Source organism: Sturnira hondurensis, unplaced genomic scaffold, assembly GCF_014824575.4.
Source record: "Sturnira hondurensis isolate 20B ecotype Veracruz unplaced genomic scaffold, ASM1482457v3 Scaffold0013299, whole genome shotgun sequence".
Classification (NCBI taxonomy): domain Eukaryota; kingdom Metazoa; phylum Chordata; class Mammalia; order Chiroptera; family Phyllostomidae; genus Sturnira; species Sturnira hondurensis.
The window spans coordinates 8,062,309-8,086,060 of NW_028085930.1; the positions used below are offsets into that span (position 1 = coordinate 8,062,309).

Here is a 23,752-nt window from a genome sequence, read left to right on the forward strand (position 1 = left end):
AGTCTCCAATCAAGTCTTTAACATTAATGCTCATGTTTAGTCAATGAAAAGTTAAAAAGTTCTCAAATCTTCATTATCTTCTTGAATTTGCCCTTGTAAATGATCCTCAAACTGCAATTCCTAGTTTGCAAATAAAAGAATGCAATATGCATCATACTTCAAGAAAAGACGACGATGTTGAACTAACATGCTTCTGGATCTTTTCCCTGCTCCTTTCGACCTTCTTTATAATTTCTGCCACTATGCACACTGACGAGGTGAGAGCCAAAAGAAAGAGCAGATCTGCAAGAGAAAATAAATTGGGTTTTATAGTTCTTTGAAACATATAGCTGCAAAGCTTAACAGCTTACATTTTTCTAACATTTTACCACAGCTTTTCAAAGACATTGCTTTACAACCACTCCATGAAGTAGATAATCAGCCCCAGGAAGGAAATCAGGCTCAGAGTGATGAAGTGACTTATCCACAGTCACATAGCTATGAACAGAACCCAAGTCCTCTGACTACTGTCCCTAAACCACAGATAATCTGGTAACTATAACTTTTAACAGCAATAGAAGCAAGAACTTCCTATAGATCATACAACCTTTTAAAAAAGGCTATTCCAGCAGTAGTAACTAATTTGACTGAAAAATGCCTACTACACATCATTTAGAAATCTGCGTCTGTTCCCTCCGAAAGCCCAGAAGAACTCATCATCTTTAAAGGCAGTGTCTTCACAATAGTGTCCATACTAACTCACTCTTTACTGCTTGAAAAACTGCAGTTGTCTCCTTAAAACACCTATTTTTTCAAAGAGGAAGAGATGTGAATGTGAAATTAAAATACTAACATTAAACTAGTTCACTTTTAAGGTAAATTTATAACAAAAAATCCACTGAGGCTGTATCATTCATTTCATAAATATCTAAATCAGCTTAAAAACAATTAAAAGTAGCAGTACCATGAAATACACCAGTCCTCACACTTATATAGAAAAATTAATTTTTAGATGTACAATATTATAATATTTAATGCACAATGTGTACAAGAATAATGTCTATCTTCCACATAATCAAAATAAAATATTCTACTTTTAGGATCAAGCTATTATTTGATTAAAATAAGAATTACAAATTAGCAAATAACAACAGTAAAATATTAAATTATTGAAATTATAATTTTATAGAAAAGCAATTTGGTTTTCAGTGAAGGTAAAACTAGTTTTTTCTCCACAGAAGACTGAAAAATTATAAACTACACTAACTCCGTAACAAGTTTTGATTTGCTATATTTCAAAGTAAACAAATATGATTTTGACAATTAATAACCTATAAAAATTAGAAAAGAAATAATAAAACCAGGGTGAGGAGAGTGACTCCCCTCAACTTCTCCCAGTGGAAAAACAGAGCACACTCCTTTTTCAGATCAAGTCAGTAACTTTTCTTATTTCAATTTTTAAAAGAAAATTTTTATCAGAACCAACACATTAGAAAATACTTACAATTCATCTCAAATATACAAATTATAAAGAACATTTGCTTTACCCAGTATACTTAGGCTCTCAGTCTGAAACACCTTCTGAAGTGGAGGAAAGTAAATGACTAATAACTGTCCCATGATAGATCCGAGAACTGCGTAGCAAAACATTTTATTACTGCAGAGTCCAATCTCAAACACAGATTTGGTCTGTTGGCAGAGAAGAATTCAATTATTACTCCCTGGTCACAGAAACAACTGCTTTATTATTACAGTCACTTCTAATTTTTAATAAGCTGGATTGAATTCTACAATGGCAGTTAAAATGTCCTAAGCTTTGACATGCTGACGGAAGTAACAAGAAAAGAGTAATATACAAAAAAATTTGTTCCTCTACTTCTAATAAGAGACTAATACCACCTTAACAGAACCAATGAGGTCTGCCCTATGCCTGGATAACGTTAACCTGAAAATATCCAGATAATAAGAGGATGGAAAGAATAAAGATCAGGTGATAACACCTGTGATTTACGGTGATTTTCTGGTCAAAGATAAGGCTTTTCTTCCCAAATGCTCCATCCCTATTATGACATGTGTTTGTAGGCACACGTCTGTAGGAAAGCTGTATCTGAGGCTGTAATCTATGGCTACAAAATCAAGGAAAGCTAAAAACCCATAATCCTCGCCTGCTTCCAATTAGAAAGTGCTCCACCCGAGTGAATCCATCAGCATACCTGGGATCTGGAACTCAGTGCATTGAACATGTCAAAAAACACAAAGCATGTGAAGGTCATTGTTGTGTCTCGGGGTGTTATCACATTGTCTCGAAGCTGACAAGAGGAAAAATGATTGTCAGTGACTGAATTTAATGGACAAATACGGCATGCTTTTAAATGGCTAATATTTCCTTTCCATTCAGATAAAATGCCTTTAGTCTTATGACATAAAAACATAAGCTACCTAAATTCCCTATATGCCATTTAAACAAGTCTCCTAATGAATAGCTGCAGTCACCACAAAGTAAAAAGTCTTCTCATCAACTGTATAATAGATATTAAAACAACTTTCACTATGATGACAATAAAGTATCTACGTTAAAGACTCAGCTTTTCTAACATCTCCCCTAATTTTCATATATTTTTATTGTATCTGATAATCTTTGCAGATTTAAATTTATCTAATAAATGAGTCTGAAATTCCAATAATCCACAAAGACTAAAATCAAACTACGTTTAAATGTTTTTATTATCGCCCTGACTGGTGTGGCTCATTGGGCATCATCCCACAAAGCAAAGGGTCACCAGTTCAATTCCCAGTTGGGGCACATGCCTGGGTTATGGGCCAAGTCCCTGATTTGGGGTGAGAAGAAAACCGATCAGTGTTTCTCTCCCCAAACCTGGTGTTTCTCTCCCTCTCTTTCTCCCTCCCTTCCCCTCACTCTAAAAATAAATAAATCATTTTAAAGAAATAAAAATGTTTTATTATCAAATTTTTCAGAGCTCTCCTAACTTTCCAGCCTTCCATGTAACACACGGAAATAACTGAGTCCCGTCATACAAAATACATGTTAATAAAACAACTTATCCAGTGACTATACCTCCCTCCAGAAGACAAACAAAGTCCCACAAACAATGATTATTGATGAAACAAGTATTTTAAGTATAAGGTTTTTAGTCAAAATGCTGTCCTTCCAGTTGCGTGGAGGTTTACGAATGACATCTTTATCCACTGGTTCTACTCCAAGGCTTCAAAACAAAAAGAAAAGTGAATTACCTTAAAGTTTTAAGGTTTTGGATTTGTTACTTTCAAGTCTGATTAACCTCAATTATCCAGAAAACTACATGCTTTCTTATAAAGACAAAGTGTTGAATTGTAAAAGAAACCTTGGCTATGGTTACTCAAAAATAACCACAAATTTTACCACTTTCTTCTTTTACCCTTATCTATTTGGCACAGTTTAATAGATTAAGAGTCTAATTTCAAAAAGCTGTCCAATCTCATTTACTTATATGGCCTGAAATACACGACCTACCTACCAACTGGACTTTGAAATATCTTTCATGCAAACAGGTTTCAACTAGGAGGATTTGTTGTAATGGCCACTGACAAGTATTACTCAACTACTCTTTATACTGGGAAGTGGTATCTATGGCCCCATTATTACAAAAGAAAATACCTAGATGCTTAAGTCCTTTCATACTTTCCCTAAGTCTCCAAAATTGGTAGTAAAGTCTAGTTAATAGCACTAAATGCACAAATTTCCCCACTACGCCCTGTTATTAGAAACCAAAAGATTACTTCCTCAGGGCAGGGGCTGCCCTCATCTGTTCTCAGTGGAAGGCCAGGCACTGAACACAGGGTGAAGGCTCAGATCCACAAGGGATGAGTGAGCACCCAAGAAAATGAATGATATGCACACATCATACAAGTTGACGCAAAGATTTCTAATGCGACCTATGAATCAAGTCTTAAAACTCAATTATCAGGATTATCGTACCTTCCTTATCTTCCTAGTTCCTGCATCAAAAAACTCTTACCTCTGAGCTGGAGGCCCATCCATGATGATATTGATCCACAAAATCTGCATAGCATTGAGAGGATTGGGAAAATTCATTAATGTAGCCAATGAGATTAAAGTTAATGCTGCTATACTCCTGTTGAAAAAAGCCATTTAAAAAAAAATGTGTCAGCTTAGTACAATTCTACTAATTTAAGATATCACTTTTTTAGCATTTAAAAAATCTCACACTACTACCATGCTCTTAAAGGAACCCTGTATTTCTAATAACATTGTGAAACCAGGGGCTAACTCTTCCAACCCACAGCTTTTTAACAAAGAATCTTCAAGATGTTTACATAATAACAATAAACAGAGGAAGATTCTTTAAATTGAGTTCAAGTAGCTGTTGCTATGTAACAATTAACAATTTCGACCGTATTTTGGTAACTTTGACTACAGAAAAGCCCTTTGACTTTTGGAAAAATATACCAAGAGGAAATAACTGACACACCTCAGTTATTTCAGGTGCCATTAAATAAACCACAAAGGCTTCTTCTATACTTGGATGGTAATACAGACACCTAAGATTCGCATTACGAACCTATTAACCACACCATTACACTGTTGATTTTTGAATTAATTTTCATTTTGGAAAATATATGAAACCACCCACAGAAAGAGAATCCAGAAGCTTCTAGGCACTCTGCATAAATTATAATATTCATGTAATTTATCTATAAGACTCATGGTGACAAACTTCTTACAGACTTACGTGCTCAGCTGGAATCTAACAAAATTTTTAATGTTATTATAAATCCCTTTACCCTCTTCAATTGCAGACCTGAAATTTTAAAAAAGTGAGAAAATATTATTACACAAAAATGAAGATAGCTATACTAAAACACTAATTTTGAAAACAAATTTCCAATTGATGTAATACATACATGGCTAAAAGAATCTATTATTTTCTTCACATAATTAAGATTACAAAAAATATGGAAACATTATTCCAGCAAGAATTAAAGTCTGATAATAAGCCCCACCTCAACTAATTTCACTCTATAATATTAAAATTATTTGTAAAAGGATATTTCAACATTAAAATCACATATATAGTCTTTCTACATAAGACACAATACTATACACTTACAATACTAAAATAATAATCTTCATTAACCAAGTTTATTTTTCTTAAACACTTAAGATCCATGCATGGGGATTAAATTAATGTATGTCAGGAAATAAATGGCAATGAGATATATAAGAATTACAGAACTTAAACTGTTTTTGCTCCTATACATAATTAGATGTAGTAAAATCATATTACAAAGATTCATGTGAATTATCTCATGCATGTGGTTGGATCTAGAAAAATAGGTGTTTTTAAAACAACTCCTCCTTTCTTCCAAGATTTTTATACAATTCTAAGAATGGAAAGAAAATATCTCACATCCTTACAAGAGCTTAGTAATTCTGAGTCCTGTGTTCCCACATGCTTTACTCCCGGCCACGGTGGGTTAAAGAAGCACCATGGGCATATGAATAGTATGCGTCACTGAAACGACTAAGACTCAGGTTGGCAGATAGGTGATTATCAAAAAAACAGGATTCAGGTGACTCCCACCTGAACACTGTGAAACTGACACCACCATGTATTACATAAGAATCTTAAATCAGTTAGAAACTGTGGCTGAAACAAAGTTACTGTAACTTAGTAAGTTATGCCATTGACAACATGAACAATTATTGACATAAGGAAATAGGCACAGATGAGAACTTGATTCTTTTTGATATTTATTATGGCCATGCACATGCCTATTTCTGATGGCCTGAATTTAACCAGAATAAAGGTCCCATAAAGGCTCACTGCTGCACCACACTTAAGGCCAGAAAAACGTGACTCCTGACTGGCACTCTGTAAATATTTCTTAATGAATGGCCCTGCCATTTATTATGTCCTTTCCATTTCATACAGAGTAATTTTCTCAAAAACTACAGGCTACCCCATGAAATAAGATTAACTGATCTAGTAAAATAGTTTAATTCATCTAATGCTTAAATATCGTTTACTCTTTTCCACCCAGACTGCCTGGGGATGAGGTGGAAGAAAGGCTGGGAGATGGTTCTCTGATACACAGTGAATACTGAAACAAAACTTACATTATTGTTTGGAAGTCATCATCCACCAGGATCATGTCAGCTGCCTCTTTGCAAACATCTGTGCCAGTCTGACCCATTGCGACTCCAATGTCTGCAGCCTTCAGAGCAACTGCATCATTTACTCCATCTCCTGTCATGGCTACGACTGATCCGTTTTTCTGTAAAGACTACAGGAGAGGAGGGAAGAAGGGGTTTGGGAGAAATTCTGATGAAAATGTTGTTTTTACAGAGATAAAGTGATAAATAAACCCTCTCTATTTTTTCACATAATTAAGATTAGAAATTATATAGACCATCAAGTTTTCAATAAATTCCAGTATACTGAGGTCTTAGGACAAAGCTTTAAAAAGTGTCTTTTAATATTCCCAGTGTTTGAGAAGTGGATGTCTGAAGTCTACATCTGGTTATGCAATGCCCCTCAGGGGCAGTCTTGCCTTCTAGGGGACACCTCACAATGTTTGACGACCTTTCTGACTGCCATGACTTGAGGGATGCTACTGACACCTAGAGGGGAGAGGTCAGGGAGGTTCCTAACCAGCCTACAATACACAGTACAGTCCCTCACAACAAAGAATTGTTCAGTCCAAAATGTCAACAGTGCTAAGGTTAAGACACCCTGAACTAATACAACACAAGGCTATGGTGATTAATAATTTTACTCCATTAACTAATGGCTACTACATCAGTTGTGTTGTGGGTGTGTGTATATATGTCTAATATATAAAAATATATACATATTCATGTGTATTACTATGGCCTTTTAACTACTGTTTACATTATAACATTTTTTCTTGACGTATTTGTTCAGTTTTTAAGTAACCATGGCTGCTCACACTGGGATGATCTGATGATGGACCCCTGTCAGAACAGACTTCTACACTGTTCACCTGTTTCCAGCAGGTGGTATTTGCAGGCATCTCATTCAAGTTTTCTTTTACACCTTCCTCATGTGACTTCCCCACAGTACTTCTGACTTTAATGCTCTATCTAATATTCCTAGTAAGGCAAACATAATGGAAGACAAGGAGCACCTTGGACATAAAGATTAAACAGTCTGATTCTTAGAGACCCACCTTAATAATTTTCATCTTGTGCCTTGGACTAGCTCTATAAAATACTGCCACCTGTTAAAATAAAAGACACATCAAAAATCTTCAACTTTAAGAAAAATCGGAATAACCCATATGCTTATAGCTAACAATCTTTTTAAATTATGAATTTAAACTATATGTCATTTGCCACAGAGATCAAGCTTAAGCAATACGCCACGTTTGATAAGACACTCCTCTGACACAGTTATTTCAAACTTTACCAAAGGTACCACAGGAAATACACAATCTCTGAAGAGGAAATAGCCTTACCCTTGAAATGCTGCGGACACAGAGAAAGGGAAACAAAAAAACTCTTGCATCGGTTTCCTCATGACACCAGCACACAACTGAAAAAGCAGCTTCCCTTTGCTCTGTCTCAGCAGAGAGAACAGCGGCTTCTCGGTACCTACAGAGCACCCCCACCTTTTCCTTAAGTGTCAAGTGTCTGCTCATACTTTTATTCAGGTTAATTCATTAGGATCTCTTCCACTAGATCTCCAACTGCTTATATGATCTTCTCTCTCCAAACCATGCATTCACAATCCCGTTTTCTGCTCCCATCTTCTGTCTTCTGAAACCTTTTCCCTGTGCCCCAAAGTCCGTCATCAGTAACCCACAAAACCCTCCTATATCCTCCCTTTTTCCACATTGCTTTAACTTGACTTTTCCACAAAACATGGGCCATCCCCACAGTCCTCTCCAACAGTACAACCAGGAGGGCCTAGAGGGGGACAGCTGCCCGCCACCCTCCCTTCTTTTTCACCGAACCTCAGTTCTGAACCCCACAGGAGACTACACTTCCCTGTAACTGCAAGCATCCACTGCTCCAGAGGTCGCTCCCCAGAGTTTCAGAGACCTGAACACCTGCCTTACTGTCCCTCTCTCCAACAACACTTCTAAGCCATGGCGATTTTAATAGCCACATAATACACCATTCTCTTTCCTACTCTCCTAGAGGGTTCATCCACACTACTTTTCTCTCCTCGCACTTTCAACTGATCCTTTTCTCCAACCTCACTCTCAGCTGAAAACCTTGTTTCCTATTTCAAAGAAAACAAAATTAGATGAGAACTGTCATAATTCCCACCATGCAGTATCTGTCTCCAGGTCCCATTCTTTCTTTCTCTCCTTTTACTAATGCAAAGCTGAACGCTCACTTATGTGTTCTGCATGTGGTACATAATGTAAAAGGGTGCAACCAGGGAGCCCCTTAATACGGATTTGTTATGGGGTGCAGAACTCAGGATGTCTAGGAAATAGTAAAAAATATATGGGGTATCCTCACCCCAACAAGTCTGAACTTGGGGATGGGACACATAGAGCAGGGCCATTGAGAACTGTTTGGCTTTGGAGAGAAGAGGGACCCACTTGGTTTTGGGGCTCCCTTTGCCACACAGCTTAGGAAGCTGGAAAGCAAGGTGTAGCAGTGATGCAGCGCTCTCTCTTAGCAGTTCAGGGGAGGGCAGGAGAGATGCTGCGGGAAGGAAAGGGTGAAAGGACTCTTGCTGGTGGCCATGAGAAGATGCCAAGCCATGGCACCTTCTTCAGTGCATCAGGTCTCTGAAACACTGGGGGAATGTTTCCACGTAACTATAGTCGGGAAAACTTAATCCAAAACTAATTGGAGTAAGAACTGAAAATCATGGCAGCGACATAGCTGATGGTGCTGGGAACTGAGGGAGGCCTGCCAGCTGAGTGTGGATTACTGGGAAGAACTGACGGTTACCTGAGACACAGACTTCTATTTCCTGAGATATGGTACCCTGGACTGGGCAAAGGGGAGAAGGAAGGACTGTGTGCGTTTGTGGGTGTTTTAAGGGACTCTGGGATTTTAATGAGGACATTAAGTCATTACTCTTAAGTCTGTATTACTTTTGAATATATAATTCCTTTCCTTTTCACCAATTATAGCTCTCTGACATGAGAGCTATAATTCCCTGTAGGCAGGCAAGGCAACCTAGTAGACCTGGGAGAAAAGGGGGATTCATTTGGTAATAGTATTTTGTCCCCGCCATGGGTCCACTTGGTAACAAAAACACTGCACAAAAATCTGTGCTTAACGCATGAAGATGAACAGGTTAATCCTTTTAGTTGAGTAAATATACTGACACTTAATACATAAAATTATGGTCTAAAGAAATTACACATTTAAAAAATGCTAGAGCCCTGGCTGGGGTAGCTCAGTGGTTTGAGCGCAGGCCTGCGAACCAAAAAAGAGCAGTTGGATTCCCAGTCAGGGCACATGCCTGGGGTGCAGGCTGGTTCCCAGCAGGGGACGCACGAGAGGCAACCATACATTGATATTTCTCTCCTTCTCTCCTCCCCTTCCCCTCTAAAGTTAAATAAATAAAATCTTAAAAAAAAAACATGCTGGAAATGAGTAAAAACTAAACTGCACCACTATGTCACAGAGCTAGGATTAAACTTGAAGGTAACTGAATTTCACCTATTAATGATCATTCCACACTTATGTCTGTTTCTTCACCCAGAAAAAGGGAATACACCGGTTGGAGGGAAGCACGGAGTAAAATCACTGTAGTTTGGGAGCACAAGGCGGGAAGACAGTATATGGCAAAAGGACAGCAGGAAAGAGGTAGAACTTTGTCAGAAAAGAGAGAGTTTAGGGAATAAAATGGGAGGAAAAGTTAAAAATCATTAAAGGAAGAGTGGAAAGGCTGTGTATTTTTCAGAAGCAACTTATAAAAGGATTCTCTCTTCCCATGAGTACTTATTTTTCAGTGTCATATTTGTGGTCAGTACTCAACAGTTCTTTTGATCAACATTAACAGACAAGTTGCATTAGGAAAGAAAATTCTAAAACAGAAAGGAGGAAAATATTAACTTGATTTTAAAAAGCATTCCCAGCATTAAAATAAACCTGTCAAAGGTCCCCAAATCTCCCAAGACCTGTAAAAAGTTACCTGATGCCTTGAAGAAAAAATAGGTGACAAAAATAAGTATTTACAAGCTAGCAAAAATTAAACAGCACACAAACTGGGATTATATTACAGGGACTTGGTTAGTAGGTTTGATAGAAATACAAATGCAGGTACTGCTATAAAAAAAAAACAAACAAACAAAAAGGATGTCCACATTTAATGATGGGAACTGTCAAACAAACTGCAAGAAATCATAAACAAAAACAATGACAACTCCCAGACTGACCTTATAAATAATTAAGCAAAATTCAGTTTTTATACTACTTTTTAATTGGCTCCAGGTCAAAAGGACACAGCAATGTTAAGAGATTTGAAATGCGTGGTTAAACTATGGAAAGGGAAAACTGAAAAGCATTTTAATAAGGAACAGAAATTAATATGATTGAGTACATGTGGAGATACCTAAGTGAGATAACGATTTAGAAGAAAGGTTTTGTCCTTAACACTAATAAATGAAAAGCTATTCAAACCAACCTGAAGTAAAAGCGTAAGACCAAGAACACATGTTGGCTGTAAGAGAGTTACATAAACGCAAGTGTGAGGGGGAGGAGTTAGGGTGAAGGGGTGGGAACATGGGGGAGGGAGAGGCAGGGAGCCCAGCTAAGCTCAAAGGACTAAAAAAATTAATTAACAGTATTTGGAGGAAAATAGATTTAGGTATTCAAAAGGCATGAAATACCTGAAAGAAAGCCCTGGTATTTACGAAATTTCTCTTTGGAGTAGGACAACAGGAAGCAATTCAATGAATGCACTTCTCACTAGGCTTATGATTTTTCTTTTAATTTTTTTTAGTTTCTTGGGAACAGTGTCGGGGTATCTACCATAATTCACTAATGCACAAAAACTCTCTGGAAAAGACCAATGATGTGATTTATCCAGGTTAATGATGTAAACTGTAATTTGCTTCTTCCTTGTCTACCTATCTTTAGGTTGGTTTCAATATCATTAGTATTTGTTACCAGAGCCAGAGAGTGAACTGAAGAAAGCAAATTAAAATTAAAATTAAATTAAAATTAAATAATAAAATAACAAAATAAAATAAAATTTTAATCTGTTAGTGTCACTACTCAATATTTCTGGGAAAAGATCTAGAAGAAAGGGCTGAGCAAAGGTCAAATGAGAAACATGTTTAACTGACTGCAGATTTCACATATATTTATTAACGTATACTCTGTCCCAATACTCCCAGGAAACCTAATAGAAGATTTATTCTTTCAGAAACAAATGTCAAAAAGAAACCATCAGGATATGACACAAAAAAAATACACAAAAAAGCCCCATTCAGATACAAGAACACCTGCTCCACTAACCCTAAAACAAAGCAAACACCCACACTTACTCCCATAGGCTCTGAAAACACCATTCATGAGTGTCTAGTGCTTGAAAAAGAAAACATGGAACAGCAAATACTGCATTTCTAATAGTAACTACATCCAAAATCTAACTTCAGGTGAGGCTGGAGGTGTAGGGACTTACTGCTACTGTACGAAATGCAGTTTGTGGAAATAGAAACTAAAATCTTTTCAGAGGGCAATTCATCAAAACGTGTTAAGAGCTTTACAGATGTGTTGCACATTGGTCTTATCACTTCACACACAGAAATTTACTCCACAGAAATAATCAGAGTCGGACACGAAGTCTTACACACAACGTTTATGACTCAGTAAGCAACAGAGGATGAACTCTGGATTCACATGGACCCGAGCTCCAGTCCCAAGCCAATACCACCCCTCATCAGCCCTGAGACTTCAGTTAAGTCTCCCAAGTTCTCTGTGCCTCAGTTTCCTTATCAGCAAAAACAAAGCTGCCTATCTTTTATAAGGTGGCTATAAGGAGTAAATAGATAATGTATGTAATACATGAACTGCCTGACACAGGGTAAATGGTTGCTACTATTATTATCCTTAAAAGGTATTATTTACGGCAACAAAATAGAAATTGAAGCTTGATTTAAAAAAGAAAGCAACAGTTATACAACCATATATTTCCCGTGTGTTTACACACACACAGTATACCCAAGCAGAACACTGTGCAGCCATTAAGAAACATGTTTTAAAATAATACTTAAGATTTCAGGAATGGGAAAGTTCTCACATTCTGTTAAACAATGTTCAGGCTTATAACACTATAAAATACCAACCAGACTTTGTTAAACTCACAAACAACAGAAGTTTTGTTAAACAAATATGGGTTAATTTATTTTATTATCTTGGGTGCTCTGTGGGTTCATAACTTCTGAGTATCTGGATTGTATTACAGGGAGTTTGCTCTGTGGCTCTTACTTTTCTAGGCCTTTCAGTTTTTCCAGAATGGACATATACTACTAATGAATAAATTTTCTAATCAGAAAATAGTATTATCAAAAGACAAGCTTTAAGTTAAGATGTGGAAATAATTTAAGAAAACAGTGTTCTAAATATGTAACTTGCAGTTGTGAGCGTAAAAGAGAAGGTAGCACATTTTACTACTGTCAGTGGGTAGCTACATAACGTCTAATAAAATAAATACCAGATAATAAGCACTTACTTTAAAGAACATACACATATATATGCATAAACAAAAAGTAACAATGAGGATGAGAAATTCAAACTTTCAACAACCTGGATGCAAAAATGCTCCCTACATCTTCTGGGGCCCTCCTGGGGGACTTGCATAGCCACAAACCAGGCTTTGTAAAGCCCCCACAAAACATCCCAACATAATAAGTTAATCTCACACCAGGGAACCTGGTTCTAAAGAAATTACTGTGCTATAAATAACTTGTTAGAAAAGCACTACAATAAAAGGTAAAAAGACATTTCAATGAAGAATAACCTTTTCAACAAACAGTGATGGAACAAATAAGCATCCCTATGCAAAAAAAAGAAAAAAGGACCATAACTCATTTCTCACAGTATGAGAGAAATTAATTGAAAATGCATCACAGACCTTAATGTAAGAACTAAAAATCTAAGACTTCTAGAAGAAAACACAGAAAAAAAAATGTGTGATCTGGAATTAGGCAGTTTTTGATAAGGCATCAAAAAATGACCCATAAGAGAAAATAGTGATAAAATGGAATACATCAAAATTTAAAACTTCTGCTCTTTGAAATGCAGCGTTAAGAGAAGCCACAGACCGGGAAAAAATACTTGAAATCAAGTATCTCACAAAGGACACTCAAAATTCAGTAAGAACATAAACACAATTTTTAAAAAATAGGCAGGGCAGACACTTCACTAAAGAAGATACATGAATTGCAAAGAGGGAAAAAGGGACATGAAAAGATACTCAACATCACTACTTATAAGAAAAATGCAAATTAAACCCCCAATAAGATACCACTATATCCCTATCAGAATGAGGAGTGGGAGAACGGACTATCCTACGTGTTGGTGAAGATGCAGAGCATTAAGGATTTTCAAACACTGCCGATCGAGTTGCAAAATAATAAAGCAGTACTGTAATCAACTTGGTAGTTTCCTACAAAGATAAACATACATTAACCATATAACCCAGTAGCAGCAACTCTTAGGTACTTTTACTCAAAATAAATAAAAATTTATATATGTGCAAAAACTTACACACAAATGCTTTAGTAGCTTATTCGTAATCTGCAAAAACTGGAAATAATTCAAATATATTTGAAGTGGTGAATAGGTAACATATACCCATACAGTGAATACTACTTGGCAAACAGAAAGAACTGCTAATAAACACAAACAACCAACAAAGCTAAATCTCACAATGCAAGTGCTATTGTGAAAGAAACAGATTCAAGGCATCTTACTACACAGTTCCATTTTTAGTGCATTCTGAAAACAGCAAAACTATAGGGACAGAAAACAATCCAGTAGGTAGGTGCCTCATTCTGGGAGTAGAGGGAGGGGCTGATTACAAAAACGCACAAGAGAATCTGGGGTCTAATAAAACTGTTCTATATCTTGATTGTGGTGGCAGTTACAAGACCAAACCTCAAAACTCAGAACAGTGCATTAAAAAGGGTGAATTTTACTGTATGTAAATGATATTTCAGTTTTAAAAAAGTACTATATATTCATCTACAATTAAAATAGAACAAAAGGTTAAGAAGTATAAAGTAATGGTCTTTCTCTCCATTCTGTACTTGATAAATACAATACAACCAACAACCGTTGCTAATCTATACAGTGCTCTCCTCTCGTGAAACCTGGTTCTTGCTAACATTAATAAACTTGCAATGACAGTCAAAACGATAGCATCACAAATACTCGCAATGATAAGTACGATTGCGATTGCAATGATAAGATTTCATTTCATGATTTGGACCAACAAATTTTGTGGTCATGTCCTAACTGTTCTCAAATAAATAGTTTCATTTTCATAGCAGTAGAAATGGTAATATGAGGCCTCTTATCTAAAAGGCTTTAGTTTACAAGTACCTTCGGGAGCATTTGTGAAAGCTGCTGGACATCCATTGCATCTAGTTCTTCTCCTGAGACTGACTGGGAAGTTTTTGAATACAATCCCAGGCGACTAGCTAAAGTGAAATGGAAGAAAAAACATAATTAAAAAATTTGGTTTTGTTCAACAGGATAGTCAACATAATGCTCAGTTGATGTAACTTGTGATCCACTCACTTTTAAATATAAAATGCCTCTATATCAAGGGACTGCCAGACAAACTACTAGTAAGACAAACCTATCTGAATTTCAGACATAGGGGGTTTTCTGTGTCACTCTTTTATTTTTGTTTAAACTGAAGAATAAAGAGTTTTCACAACTTAATCCCTTATCAAACCCAAACACTGAAACAGGACCAATGAGGTTCTGCTCAGCAGCTCAACTGCAATGAAGAGCAAAGAGCATTTTAAGCATTCAAAGTCAAATAAAATGATAGCTGATGCGGTAAATCATGTAGTTCTATGTATATGAAAATATACGTTGCAAGTTTTTCAAAGTATAATCCTCCCAACCATGTTAAACTTCTCTAGTAACGTTCTTCGTTAATAACATAAAGTGTGAAACTCCCATCCCAACCTCTCTCCATATTAATAAAATCAGAAATAATGAACTTTTAGCAAACTGCTTAAAGTATATTATACAGCTCGGAAAGATTAACTTTCATGTTCATTTTTAACCCTTTACTTTTTAAGGTAATTATAAATGGCATTCAAACAACACAGACATACATATGGTGAGAAACAGAAACATAAACATAGCTATTTCCTTTCAAAATAGGTACAACTCTGCTTTCAAAATATTAAGTTAAAAGGAAAAAACTAATTTTCTTGTTTCTTTTCACACTCATGATCTAGTGCTTTTTATTCATCAGGATAGTGGATTATGAAGTTAAAAAACAGTATTACTTTTTAAACTAAACTAAGTTTTGTCTCACAATTTTATACAGAACATGAGTACACAAAAGAATCAATTTCAATTATACACACAATCTCAGTATTATGTAAACACACTTCATGTCTAACGGCTCACTAAACCATGCACTGCAGCAATTTTTTTTAAAAAACTATCAAAAACAAACGGCGGCAGCCTAATACCGATGGCAACTGCAGTCTCCTGTGAGTCTCCAGTAATCATTTTTATCGAAACTCCTGAGGCGATGAGTGTTGTCACAGCTTCTTTCACACCGGTTCTGGGAGGATCAATGATTCCCACCAGGCCCAGAAATGCCAGTTGTCCCAGTTCAGGTCCAGAAGCCAAGGCAAGAACTTAGGAAATAATAATAAAATCCAAAAAAGAAAATGTGAATCACAAAAACTTTAAAATTTACTTGACAAAAGCTAAAGACAGTAACACTTCTCAAATAAATCACTTAAAATTATGTCATTGTGGTTATTAAATAATCTTTAAAAACCAAAATTATTATGTGGTAAGACATCATACTTGAATGGTTATAGATACAGGGTTGTTTTAAAGTATTACAAATTAAAAGGAATAAGACAAAACTGTTAAGAGAAGGCAAGTGAGAAATGAATAAAGAATGTTTTCATATAGTAACTATATGCAGCTCCTTGCAATATAAACTACTGGCTCTTTAGAAAATACAATTCATTATTTGGAAAAACTATAGGTGTGTTGAGCTGTCAAGTCAATTTTAAACAAGACATCTTTGAAAGTGGCTTTTACTAATGTTATCTTCAGCTTTCCAGTTTATAGGTCTCTTTAACAAGTCAACAGCTTGAAGAGAAGACTGTATCAATTAACTAGACACAACATGTAACAATTTCACATACCAAGGAGGTAAAGTTAACTGTAAGGTGATTACAAAACCACTAACATACACAAGAGTCTGCATTTCTTCATCTTTTCCATCACACTAACAAGTATTTCTTAATTGCAACTCTGGTGCCATTATTTTTTTTAGCTTTTCATTTTTTTGGTGTACATATATATTTTTTTCCTTGTTGCTCTAATACAGTTGTCCCAAACCCTACCATTATTTACAGTTAGCTTTTGACATCCTTGGGCACTTAAGAGATAGTACAAAGTACTATTCATTGCCAAATATCACTTGGTTTGTTCTCAGAATTCTGGAACCCCTTGTAACTACCTTATCAGCCAAAGGGATGTGTCTCTACCTGGTATACTATTAGACTGAAGAACTTATCAAAGAAAGCACACACACACACAAAAACACACCAACTAAACATATGAATCCCATGGAGAAACTTAGAAGTCCCAGTGAGATCACAGGAAATATCCACTCTTACTCAAGCAGAATATATGGAAGATTAGATATATTTGGAAAACCTAGGTTAGAATCAAAAACGTCCACTTTTCCAGTATTGAGAGTCATATATGCAGTCCTTCCAGAAAGTACCCAGCCACATACTATGAAGAGAGACACTTATTGAAGAAGATACAAGACACAAGAAACTGTATGTAGGACAAGGTCATCTCAGTCCCCTTCGAGTTAGGCCCCTTGGGACCTCGCACAGCTCTCTCCCAGATGCAGCATGATGATCCTTCTGCTCTGGTAGCAGAAGCCATGGAGCAAACTTTGCCATGACATACTCCATGCCAAGACCCTGTGTCAAAATCTCAGACACAGTAGTTTTGGGAATCCTCAGATCAGCTTCTGGTTCTAGTTCTCGCACTGTCAGTCATCGATCTTTGTTGACTGCAGCCCGTACACGTTCAACATTCTCAGCTGTTCTGCTTGTTGCAGGCCTTCCAGAATGTGGATCACTTTCCACAGATTCTCAATCATCTTTGAAGTGTTTGTGCCACACTTTCATTTGCGCTGCATTCATTGCATCATCCCCAAAATCCTTCTGAATCATCTGAATAGTTTCCGTGGAGGAATGCTCAAGCTTAATGCAAATTTTAATGCAGATTTGTTGTTATACTCATTCACTTTGAATGTGACGGCCACACAGTACACAAGCTCACTCAATGGCATCTACCACACCCACTGACTAGGTATAGTGAAGTCATCACTGTTCACGCATGCACATCTCAGTCCACTGTCCTTGGCTGCCAGGTTACACCGATGTGGCACAAACCATTCTTGTTACGTTAACAATGGCTGGACTTTTGCCGGACAGACCTTGTACCTAACTATTTATGTGCAATAGATGGGCCTTTCATCTACATCAGCAGTTAGGTATATGACTTCACCTTGACAGTCCCTGCTGTTGGGATGGAGGCAGTTAGTAACAGAAGAGGACAGCACCAGTTTGTGTCAGCAAATCCTAAAAGGGTGATCAACACTTGAACTCTCAATGGAGGGGTGGTATTAGCCTAGAGGTTGTATCCTATATTTATTCACTTGCTTCTTTAGAACAAATGCAGATCTACTGCTACTGTTTGGGACACGGTTAAGAACTGTTTACACTTTTTTCATGCGGAGGGTCTTTAAACTAAAACATAAAAACAAACATATTGTTTGTTTTTCAAACAATTTCAAAATGTCAAACCATATATACTTTAAAAAACTATTTCTAAGATGCAACACTAAGTACGTATCAAATTAAATTTGAAGTCTTTCTCTTCTTCATTACCGTAATTTCAGAGGGAACAAGAAAATGGAGCACAAGCAGAGGAAGCGGGAAACATAGGAGACAATGCCCAGAATGTTTTCCAAAGCCCCTGTGAAACGAAGACTCTCCTCTACCAACTCCGGTCTATTGCACAATAGTGCAACGTCAAACCACATATACGCAAACCTCCACATTCCTCCAGATGAAAAGAGAATAAAAAAAATATATCGTGAAATCCCTGCTCTAAAAATGAAGGAACACAAGAAGCACATGCTAGACCTTTAGGATTTCTTCAAGGTCTCTATATCCAAGCCAACTCTGAAACCCTCTTGCTGTGAGCTAAGAATAACAAAACTCTGCCCTCAAGTAAAGCCACAGAATGCCTCTCTAAACCTGTAAATCAGAAAGTCTATAAATCTATACAAATGTTTTACACACAGAGAAAGCCCTTGCTTAAGTGAACCATGAGTAGGAAGATTTTTTACATAACTTGTAGTGCTTGGCTTCCATTTTGTAAAAAGTAATAAAATTAAGGAAGCCAACTCTTCCAGTTTCCTTGAGAGAGACTACAGAAGAGAGAGAGTGTGTGTGTGTGTGCGTGTGTGTGTATCCCGTAAGGCAGATGACTACTCAGAAGGTAAGAGCCAAGTACGGCCCCAACCCCGACTCCTGGATCCTACACATGGTGCCCCTGAGAGAAGCGGACACTCTCGCTCTGTCACGTTTGGTTGGGAACACGCACACCAGAAGGATCTGGGCATTTCTCTACCTCTGGTAAATGCCGAGGGAAGGAAGCAGATGAGGAACTAGTAAGCAGTCACCTCAGCTTAAATGCCACATTAGAGGCTTAAGACTTCAGTATTTTAGAAAGTATTTTAGACTTATGAACAAATAAGTAATGAAATAAGGAAGGAGTGACATCATTTGACCTCCATCCATCTCCCTTCTTATAAGATAAACAATTTCTGTCATCGTCACAGAGATCACTGCAGGTCTCTAAGAACTACAGATCGCATATTCTGCTATATTCCAATTTTTCCAGGTTTCAGGGACCAGTTAAAACATTACGCTTCAGAAATGGTAGGGTTCTACAAAGCCTGGACTACAGCTGGACAGCTCAGATGTGATGAAGTATGAATTCATCTGCAGTTAACGGGCAGCATTACCTTTCCAACCTTGGGGACTAGGCTGAAGCAACCTTACCTCTGAGCCCTGCTGAGCCCATTTGTGCCTTCTCTTGTTGGTATAGATCTCTCTGCTGCTGGGTGAGTGTCAAAGTCTGCCCTTTGCTATGGTACGTAGTACAATACTTAATCACCTGTTCATAAGCACCCTTCATAAAACAAATCTCTGGTCCATCCTAAGAAAAAGCATAGCAAATAAGTTCAAATTAATTTCAACTTATACATATCTGCCATTGGAATCCAAAAGCCAGTGGCATTCATTTCTCATAATCCTCAGGGAAGTTACTCAAGACGAACACTTGGAGTGGCACTTGAACTCTAAAGATTAAAAGCTCGCATCTGGGGGTTTTCTGCATCCTATGTGAAAAAAGGCATCTACTCTCTACCCTCACACCCACACATTGCAGACAGTGCTACACTACACCCCAGATGAAGCACCTAAGATTTGAAGAGAAGCTCACAACTTAATAGGAAAGAGATCTAATTACATCAGCCCACAATGGTGCAAGCCTTCCATTGGCTGTTATTGTATGTGTATATATGTGTGTGAGATTCCACTTAATTCTCACAACCACCTTATAATCGAGTTTTATCAGATTGTCTATTTTTTCATCATCATAAATATACAAAAGCTTACAGTGAAGAAGCACAGTCCCCTGCCCAAACCTTCTTGCCTCTAGTCATACCCCAAAAAGGCAAGCCAATTTTAAACTTTATAGACATACACGTTTTCCTTGGTATTTATCTCAGTGTTTTTAAATATGTTGTACTGTTACTCTTTTGCTTATCAATTTTATATACTGTCCGTTGTGACAGGTGATAGTCTGACCACCCCACTACCTAGTCCTCCTCTCCATACCATTATAATATAGTTAAAGCAAAATTCATCAGTATTCTGCTTCCTTTACCACTCCTCACTGTCGGATGAAGTGCTAGTCACTAGAACAGTTCACACACATCCCAGCTCTCCCTGTGGCCGAGAGTAGGAATGTGTTTCCTTGTCCCTACCTATCACTTGGAAGTCAGGTGTACTTTTCTGATCAATAAATACGGGCAGTACCTGTGTCACTTCCAAATGGAAATTTAGGAACCAGAGCATAACGTGTTCTTCCGCAACCTCTTATTACAGTGTATGATCACACTGAGACGGAGCGTCCATCTGCCTGAGTCCCCAAATAACTAGTGAACAGATATTACAGGGTAGGGAGGCAGCAGAAAGGCATGATGATGTTTTCATGGTGTATATAAGTCAAACATATTTATTTTCCTGTTCAAGCTTCATTTTTTAGAAAATTAGTAACTGCCCCCTTTTTTATTTGCTTGGTTTTCTTTATACTTATTACGTATTATTCCGAAATTCTTCCACATAATTATAAGCCCTGCTAAATGACATTTTTCACCTGATCCAGTGAGCAGGTAAACTATTACTGCCAAACTATTACTGAAAGTCCTCCTTGAGTCGCATTCTCCCGCCCTCCTCTAACCTGAGAAACCTGGTTGCTAGGCCTGCTGCATGACTGGCATATGAGAACTCCCTCGCCCCTTATCCCGGAGATTCTTTCCACCCCTGTCCTGGTTAGAACTCACTGTGTGCTCTGTATGTCTTCCTTTCCTTTAGTTTATTGTCTTATCCTGGACTCACATGTCCATCAATATCTTCCCAAGAAAAGATGTGTGGCATATCCATTTTATCCCATCCCCACATTTTTTAGTTCATTTAGGAATAAATTTCCTCTCAATTTGAATGCTTTCTTCTTTATCTTCCAGCCTCCACTATCCAATGTTGTATTTGAAGTCCAAAGAAGCAACTTAAATTCTTAAACCTTTATATATGTGATCTCGCCCTCCCTGGCCTCCTACCCACCCCAAAACCTCTGGAAACATTTAGAATTCACACTAAGAATCTCAAATTTGATTTTTTTTTTTTTTTTTTTTGCCCCTGAAGGAGGAGAGGCTTCCAAGATGTGATTTTTGCCTGACCCATGAGCTGGACCTGGGCCAGAAAGGGGAGATTGCTTTCTCCAAACCCCACTTAGAGACATAATGATCATACCCAATGTTCATTCTGACAAAAACCAGTAACCTTCCCCACCTCCCACTGCGTGCTAGTTGCTGTAACAACGGGCTATTGTCCTGGCCTGGCCAAGAATGCAAAATAATTTCTCGTACCTAGAAGCATTCACACACTAGTACCCACAACTATCCTCTCCTTTACCCTATTTAATTCTTTGGCATCTGTCATTTTGTCTTTCAACTGCCCAAGACCCTCCTATGTAAGATTCCCTTTAAAAAGTCCATTAATTACGAGACTGCAGTGACCAGTCTCCTTCTTAGGTCTTTCACGGCCCTCAACCTACGAAGAAAGATTTTCAGCCTCAGGATGTTCTCCTGGGTGTACAATCTCCTCCCTAAGACAGACAATTTTATTCTAGAAGCTGAGGTCCTTCCTTTGAAAAATTTTCTGGTGCTATTTGTTAAAATCTTCCCATTTTCTGTTTTCTTCCTGTTACCACTATCAGATGAATGTTGGATCTCCTATACTTATATTCTAATTTTTGTACCTTATCCTTTATTTTGTTCACCTCTTTGAATTTTTGTTCTATTTTCTGATGGATTCCTTGACTTTATTTGAAAGACTTTCTATGTAAAGCATTTTGATGCCATTTTATGGTCTTTGAAAATTTACTTAAGCATCTGGCATTATCCTTGTTTCTCTGGGACCTCTTTCTCCGCTGGTTTGGTCCGTGTCTTTTAAAATGAAGACTTTCCCCCAAATATCTAGCAGTCCCAGACCGCCCACTTACATTTATGACTGAATCAATGAAAGGTCTAGAAACTCCGAGGGTACTGAATGGCAACTTAACAACCTGAGGCTGTAGGTTGATTACATGAAGCCCAAGATTAGATAAATTCCACCAATGAACAAAGAGTTTAGTTAGGATTACTCTGCAGTGTTGGAATCCCACCTCCCAATTTAGAATGGAGATACTTGCAGGCATTCTAGGAAAGTAGAGTTAGGGCCTGAGGGCTTGCCCTTCAGGACAATGGCTACCCCCTAATCTCACCTTTTCTACAATCTTAAACCAATTTAATTCTACCCCCTACTCTTGTCCCCTAGATGAGATTTCTGATATTCTACTGGACTAAAGGTATAACCTCAAAAAACAGAAATGGCACCTGGAGGAGTTCTATTGGTTCCTTATTCAGAATTTCAATCTGATCTCATTTTTAGCCTTACACCTTAGTCTCTGCCTTAAAAGATACCTGGTCACCCTGAGTCTTTCCCATACTTCCTCGTTTTACATTTGTATCTTTTATCCATTGGCTGTTGTTTATGCAGATTCCAGGAAAAGAACAGAGAGAAATGTATACTGTCAAGTTCAAATGAAAGTCCTCTGAAGACAAACTATTTGAGAGCCACTAAGGTTGTTTTTAAAGTGATAACTTTGCCTTATCTGTGTCAGGCTGACCTCTTGTAGATCCTGAGTCAAATCAGTGGTTTGGGTTTTATTAGTTACACTGGTTGATTGTTTTTATGGAAAAACTTCATATGGGAAGAATGACCACACAAATTCATATCCTGCCACTTTCACAACTGGGATGATTCAAAGTACAGTTTTCAGTGTGTAACTTAGATGAGGCTGGATTAAAAACCACTGAAGTCAAATCATTAAACTTTACATGAGCTACAGCATCTTGAAGTATTGTGTGATAGTATGCAAAATGTTAGAGAAGAGATCTTACAAATAAATTCACATATGTATGCTTGCTATATAACTGATGGCCAAGGGACATCATCTGAAAATTTTATTACTCAAATGCAATTTTTGAAAGTTTCATGTTACAAGGTCTAATTGGTTTCAAAATATTTGCCTACAGGTGAAAATACTAATTATTAACTCCTAAAAAAGGAAATGTAAAAATAACAAATACATATTTTTGAAGGCAAAGTCCACGTCTAAGCATCAAGTTGTAAAAAGCAACTATGAATGATATGACTATACACTGGAGATAAATAAGAACTCTTACTACAACTCGTAAAAATTGTAAAAATTTCTAAAGCACCCAATCACAAAGTAGTAGTGGCCTGAAATATCAGTGCATGTCATTTTACCACTTCACAAGCTGGATCAAATAATATGAAATATACACGTGTGATGCACAAAACAATGTGATTTTGTTTGTTTTGAAGATAACACATTCCTTCCGTGAAAGAGCACAGACAATAGTCTGCAGAAACCTGTAATAATCTGTCATCAAGGACAAAATACAGGTTGAAAGAATCTGTCACAAGCTCTAAAAAACTGAGACCAGGCTCCACCTCATTTAAGTTATTTGCTCACACAGCATAATTGGATATATCTATGCATGAAGTCAAAGAGAATGTGAGAATAACAAGGGATGCATCTACTATGAATTATGCACACTTTAAGGCAATAGATCTTTGTTATGCTCAAAGA

The 23,752-nt window shown here is 37.2% G+C and overlaps 1 protein-coding gene across 5 annotated transcripts in view; it reads right to left on the reverse strand.

Annotated features, from left to right (window-relative positions):
* The window catches only part of ATP2C1 (ATPase secretory pathway Ca2+ transporting 1), a 136,154-nt gene that overhangs the window by 14,617 nt on the left and 97,785 nt on the right, over nucleotides 1-23,752 (reverse strand). For all 5 annotated transcript variants that reach the window (XM_037061289.1, XM_037061290.1, XM_037061293.1 and 2 more), the window contains 11 exons: nucleotides 19,312-19,468; nucleotides 15,664-15,834; nucleotides 14,549-14,646; nucleotides 7,192-7,242; nucleotides 6,119-6,285; nucleotides 4,731-4,799; nucleotides 3,996-4,112; nucleotides 3,056-3,203; nucleotides 2,193-2,288; nucleotides 1,527-1,668; nucleotides 158-282 (listed from right to left, as the gene is read on the reverse strand). In XM_037061289.1, the coding sequence (XP_036917184.1) occupies nucleotides 158-282; nucleotides 1,527-1,668; nucleotides 2,193-2,288; nucleotides 3,056-3,203; nucleotides 3,996-4,112; nucleotides 4,731-4,799; nucleotides 6,119-6,285; nucleotides 7,192-7,242; nucleotides 14,549-14,646; nucleotides 15,664-15,834; nucleotides 19,312-19,468 (1,341 nt within the window). The remainder of the gene's footprint in view (nucleotides 1-157; nucleotides 283-1,526; nucleotides 1,669-2,192; nucleotides 2,289-3,055; nucleotides 3,204-3,995; nucleotides 4,113-4,730; nucleotides 4,800-6,118; nucleotides 6,286-7,191; nucleotides 7,243-14,548; nucleotides 14,647-15,663; nucleotides 15,835-19,311; nucleotides 19,469-23,752) is intronic.